Here is a 6,000-nt window from a genome sequence, read left to right on the forward strand (position 1 = left end):
GTTGGGGGCGGAGCTGTGTGTCTGAGGGGCACGGGTGGGTGAGGTTGGGGGTGGAGCTGTGTGTCTGAGGGGCACGGGTGGGTGAGGTTGGGGGTGGAGCTGTGTGTCTGGGGAGAGCGGGTGGGTGAGGTTGGGGGCGGAGCTGTGTGTCTGAGGGGCACGGGTGGGTGAGGTTGGGGGTGGAGCTGTGTGTCTGGGGAGCGCGGGTGGGTGACATTGGGGCGGAGCTGTGTGTCTGGAGAGCGCGGGTGGGTGATGTTGGGGCGGAGCTGTGGGTCTGGGGAGCGCGGGTGGGTGAGGTTGGGGGCGGAGCTGTGTGTCTGGGGAGCGCGGGTGGGTGAGGTTGGGGGCGGAGCTGTGTGTCTGGGGAGAGCGGGTGGGTGAGTTTAGGGGCAGAGCTGTGTGTCTGGGGAGCGCGGGTGGGTGATGTTGGGGCGGAGCTGTGTGTCTGGGAAGAGTGGGTGGGTGAGCTTGGGGGTGGAGCTGTGTGTCTGGGGAGCGCGGGTGGGTGATGTTGGGGCGGAGCTGTGGGTCTGGGGAGAGCGGGTGGGTGTGCTTGGGGGTGGAGCTGTGTGTCTGGGGAGAGCGGGTGGGTGAGGTTGGGTCGGAGCTGTGGGTCTGGGGAGCGCGGGTGGGTGAGGTTGGGGGCGGAGCTGTGTGTCTGGGGAGCGCGGGTGGGTGATGTTGGGGCGGAGCTGTGTGTCTGGGGAGAGCGGGTGGGTGAGTTTAGGGGCAGAGCTGTGTGTCTGGGGAGCGCGGGTGGGTGACATTGGGGCGGAGCTGTGTGTCTGGGGAGAGCGGGTGGGTGAGGTTGGGGGTGGAGCTGTGTGTCAGAGGGGCAGAGGTGGGCTGGGTTGAGGTCAGAGCTCTGTGTCTGAGGGGCAGAGGTGGGCAAGGTTGAGGGTTGAGCTGTGTCTGAGGGGCTCTGGGTAGGTGAGGTTGGGGGTGGAGTTCTGTGTCTGAGGGGTGGAGTGGGCGGGGTCAGATGTCTGGACCTGTGCCCGGTGGGCCGAGCCCGCCCTGGGGCTGATGTCTCCTGCCTGCTGTCTCCTCCCTTGCAGGCTGCCGGCTTCGCGGGCCTTGGCGTGCTCTTCATGGTCATGAGTCTCAGCTTCATCATCAGCGACTGGGCGATGGGTGGCGGCAAGAGCGGGGGCAGCCACTAAGAGGGCAACAGGAGGCACCCTCCTGCCCCCGCCCCACACCCTGGGAGATGGGGCTGACTGAGCCATGCTCCCCTGCCCCTGTCCTGCTGCTAGTACTGTCCAGCGACCCGGACCTCACCACTGCCGAACCAGGGATGCACCCGCAGCCCTGTGGCACTACTGGGATTTTCCCAGCGCAGGCGAGCCAGCCCTTCGCAGCCAATGAATGTAGCATGGGGGGGGGCGAGCAATCCGTGGGCCTGGCTGGGCTGGGCCAGTCCGGCCGGGGAGCTTCAAGTGCCAGAAGGAGGAGAAGCAGGTCTAATGGTTGTAGCATGGGAGTGGGCTCTATTCCCAGCTCTGCCCTTGTCCGGCTAGGTGAGCTTGCCTCAGTTTTCCCATCTGTAAAATGGGGCTGCTACTTCCCTACCTCACTGGGGGCTGGCGGCGAGACGGAGCCGCTCCATGCACATGTGGAGCAGCCAGAAGCCCCCCGATGGCGGTGCCAGCGAGGCAGTCAGAGGATTGTTCCAGGGGGGCAGGAAACAGGAAGCGAGTGCTGCCAAGTGGGAAGTGACGCAGACAGAGGGCACGTCCTGTCAGGGAGCAGCTTGGCAGCGAAAAAGAAACGAAATGGGGCAGGGTGTAGTGCTGTCCCGTCCTGTGCCTCAGTTTCTTTTTCCCTGCCGGGACACAGGGCCAAACACGCCCTTCCGAAGCCCCTTTTCCTGTTGAGTGTGTGGGGGGGGTCCCACGCTCTGTGAGGCAGCGGCAGAGTTGTGCTAAGCCCGCAGCCATGATCTCACACCTGCCAAGGAGGGTGGCATTTGGGGTGAACTGAAGGGCAGGGACACCCTGCACTGGAGGGAGCAGGGCCTTGGCATATCTAACCTTGGCCCGTGTGGGTGGAGGGTCCAATGCCAGCCCTGGTATGCCCCCCCCCATCTGCTATCACAAAGGGGGCCTTGCCCGCTGCCTGGATCAGCTCCCTGCCCCACAGCACTGAGAGACATGGCCCAACCGTGCCCCCTTCTCAGGAGGGCCTTCCCCACTGGCTGGCAGAGGGTGCCCCACTGAGAGTTGGCAGTGTGTGCTGGGAATTGTGGCCCTGCCATTGAGCCTGTATAGAAACTAAACAATCCCTAAAAATTGATTTGCTGCTAATGGAAATAGTTTAGGAGAACCTACATTAATTTATATTGTATATGTGTACACACACACATACACACACACACACGCGCGCGTACACACATACTGTTGTTATTGTGTTACTGACCTTGCGGTTAGTGATTTCCATAGGGTGCCCATCCCATGCAGACCGTGTCAGTGCTGGGAGGGTCCAGTGAAATTGTGTTTGGTTGGCTGCTGTCTTCAATTTGGGATGCCCCCTCGTTACTGCTTGTGGTGGGCATGAGGAGAATCAGTTCACCATGGGCCTCTCGTTTTGTCTTCCCACCCGGCCAGTTCGCTGGGGTGAAGCCAAACCTGGGGGCGCCGGCAGCGTGCACCTGTTTAATATCTTCTGCCCCCCCTTTGGACAGGTCTTGTCCACCTCTCTGACCTGTGGTCCCATCAGACTTCAGCCCAAACCAAAGATGGCTCCCAGCCCTCTCCACATGCTATGGTCATGGGTCCCTCTTCCTCAGGGTCTGGCTGGCTGAGGGGCAGGACATGGGCAGAAGAAGCCACCCTGGATGTGGCCTCCTCCCAGACCCACAGCAGGGGCTGTTCTTGGTGCCTTGGAGTGGGGAGACCTGCAGAGCTCCCTAGCTAGCTGTGGGTGGGGGTCCCCAGGCAGTGAGGGGGCCTCCTGGCCTAGCTGCTAGTGAGAGTTTGACCGCGCGAGCCCTAACGCCGTGGGAACCACGTGATGGCTTTGATTTCCCCAAAGGGAGAGGCCGCGTCACTCTGAACTTTTCCTGTGTGAACCTGAGTAGTCCCGGCAGCAGGGTCCTGGTTATACTGGCTGTTGCTGGGCTGGACTGGAAAGTGAGCTGGTAGAGGTGCCTAGATTGTAGTTAGAGGAAAAACCCATGCAGAGTCACAGCTCACCACCCAGCTACTGAGGGGCTGGGCCTGTGTTCGCCCTCGATCCTGGCCTAAGGGGGCAGGCTGCCTGGGTATGTGAGGGTCACTCATGGAGGGGTGAAGGCAGCAGCGTTGTGTCTGTGTTGGCTGGCAGGGAACCCAGGTGGGGCTCCAGAATGGGCACCCCTCTGAGAGGAGTTTCTGGAGGCTGGGGTTCAGCTAGGAGAACTGAGGCAGGTTTTTCTGGACTCCCCCAGGTGCCTGGGCTTCTTTGACAATGCTCTTCAGACCTCCCCAGGGGTGGGGTGCTTCCCCAAGGGCCTCTCCTGCTGTCCTGCCCGCCCAGTTGGCTCCCCCAGCCCTGAAGCCAGAGCTAGGGGTCCAGCAGGGTGAACCAGCTGCCTTCTTGGGTATACAGCCTCTGCGGTGCTGATGCTGTGGGGCGCATGGGGTTCCTGCCTGAGGCCTCCCCGGGCCCGGCTGCAGTGTCACACCCTCAGTGGTCAGGGCACCCATGGACACAGGGGGCTGTTTGTGGCCGCTGTGACTCAGGGACGTCCCAAACCAAGGCACAGCCGCTCCCCCAGGGCCCAGCCAGGGCTCTCTCCCGGGTTTGGCCAAGCAGAGGAGGGTCCCTGGGCTGGAGCGAGACCCATTCATGTCCTGTGGGGGGGCAGCCCTAATGGCTGGGGGCAGACGAGGGTGATCAGTGAGGAGGAAGGGTCAGGGTGGGTGTGTATGTAACCCATATGCCTCCTGGGTGTTGTGCTCTGTCCCCTCTCGTGGTACAGAGACCACTTAGAGATTAGTGAGTCTGCTACAGCTGTAGCTCAGAGGCACGTGGCTTTTAGCTGACACAGTAGAGGCTCATACACTAAGCTCCAGAGGTCCCAGGTTCCATCCCGCCTGCCAATGACTGGGGTCTTGTACATGTACACGAGGGGGGGCAGGGCCCATGGGGGGAGCTGGTGATGTGCTGGCAGGTTCCATTCTGAAGGACAGGGAACACCCTGGGCAGCAGAGGAACGTGGGGCTTGATCTCCCGAACAGAGAACACCGGTGGCTCAGCCCACGGCAACGTAGGGCCCAGACACCAAGGTGACGGGCACCAAATACCTATGCAGTGTAATGAGTCATGGTCTACGGGATGATGCTGCCCCCTGCAGCCCAGGGTCGTCATTGCCTTCAATGCATCCAATGAAGTGACCTGTAGCTCACGAAAGCTTATGCTCAAATAAATTTGTTAGTCTCTAAGGTGCCACAAGTCCTCCTTTTCTTTTTGCGAATACAGACTAACACGGCTGCTACTCTGAAACTTGCCTTCAGGCAGGCTCTAGCTCCCAGCATGACTGGGTGGTTTGGGTGTGTCAATTGCCCCTCGGTGAGCCGAGGGAGGTCCTGGGGGCGACCCCCCGCACCTGTGCCCTGGGAGATACCTGCCCTGTAAGCCAAAGAGCAATTGGAGAGCAGGTCGGGAGCGCCCCACACGAGCTGGGGGACATGGGGAGAACAGGCCTATGTTGATGTGCAAAAAGGTGATGCTGGGGGTGCACTAATGTATTCGGATGGCAGAGGACATGGGGGTTGAGGGCTGGGGAAGGAACAGCGCCCCTCCCTCTGTGCCCTCCCCCTCATGCCCCAGTTATCGGGGGGTGGGTGGGCACGTGTAGGGCACCCGGCCCACAGCTGCCAGCAGGATGGCCCTTCTACCCCACGAGTGCAACCCCTGCTCTCCCACTAATGCAGGGCCAATGGCAGGCCTGTAGAGGGTGCTCTGCCCATGCACTGCAGCCTCTACCCAGCACCCACCCGGCACAATGGAAAGATGCCCACAGACGTCAGGGACGCAGGATCGGGCCCGAAGCCGGTGCATTATGCGCCATCACGTCCCCTCCACAAGGGGTGAGCAGAGCATCTCCCCACCCTCCCCCCACCCCTGCCCCTGCCATCCACCGCTGGGGAAGTGGGCCAGGGTGCAGATTCCCACCCTGTGCTAAACCCTCCCTGCAGCCTTGTGCTAACACTGTCTGACTACCTGCCAGCCCGCTGCTCCAGCCCGCAGCACCCCCCAGCCACCCGCCTGCCCCCATCATTCCTCTGGGCGCCACATGCCCAGGAACCTCTAGGGCACGCCAAAAAACGAGCGGTCGCCTCCCAGGCTCCATCTGCTGCGTGACAGGCACCCTATGAATTCGGTGGGCTGCGGGTAGGGGATGTGCTGGGACACACACGGCGAGGGGTATTTTTGACAACCCTCTGATTGCAAGCGAAATTAAGCAACGCACCATTTCTTGGGGTTGACTAAGTGCAAATGAAGTAACTCAGAGATGTATTTTTGTATTGGGGTGCAGGAAGCTGGACAGCTTTGTGTCAATACTGTATATAAAAGTTGGGGTTTCTAAGGTGCGCTGTGTGGCTCTTAGTAGCTCTGTATAGTGGATTATATACGTAGTCAGTGGAGAGGGACCACTCTACCAGATGACCTGCCTACGCCGCAGAGAACTGACCACGAGATTGGGCCATTCCACAGGCCGGTGGCCACTGTGACATTGGCTAGGGGGACGTCTCCAGATGTCGCTGTGCCGATGTTAAACTGTCTCCCAGTAGCCCGTAGAGGCTCTCCATCAGATCAGGGCCCTAGTGAAGAGTGGGGAGGGCTAGGCAGTTGCAAAGCTAAAGGGTGTTTTAAGTCAGCTTTATAAGGGCCCGATCCTGCGAGGTGCTGAGCGCCAGCCCGGCAGGGGCAGGCGTTGCAATCAGTGGGTGCTACTTGCCTCCCGGGAAGGGCTCAGCACCAGCAGCACTCCCACGATTGAGCCACAGTCTT

General features: G+C 61.0%; 1 protein-coding gene across 2 annotated transcripts in view; it reads left to right on the plus strand.

Moving 5' to 3' along the window:
• SLC38A3 (solute carrier family 38 member 3) overlaps nt 1–4,431 on the plus strand; it is a 70,128-nt gene extending 65,697 nt beyond the window's left edge. For both annotated transcript variants that reach the window (XM_073352598.1, XM_073352600.1), the window contains one exon: nt 1,062–4,431. In XM_073352598.1, the coding sequence (XP_073208699.1) occupies nt 1,062–1,166 (105 nt within the window). In that variant the 3' untranslated portion in view covers nt 1,167–4,431. The remainder of the gene's footprint in view (nt 1–1,061) is intronic.
• Nucleotides 4,432–6,000: the final 1,569 nt, after the last annotated feature.

The sequence above is a fragment of the Lepidochelys kempii genome, chromosome 7 (assembly GCF_965140285.1).
Source record: "Lepidochelys kempii isolate rLepKem1 chromosome 7, rLepKem1.hap1, whole genome shotgun sequence".
Lineage (NCBI taxonomy): Eukaryota > Metazoa > Chordata > Testudines > Cheloniidae > Lepidochelys > Lepidochelys kempii.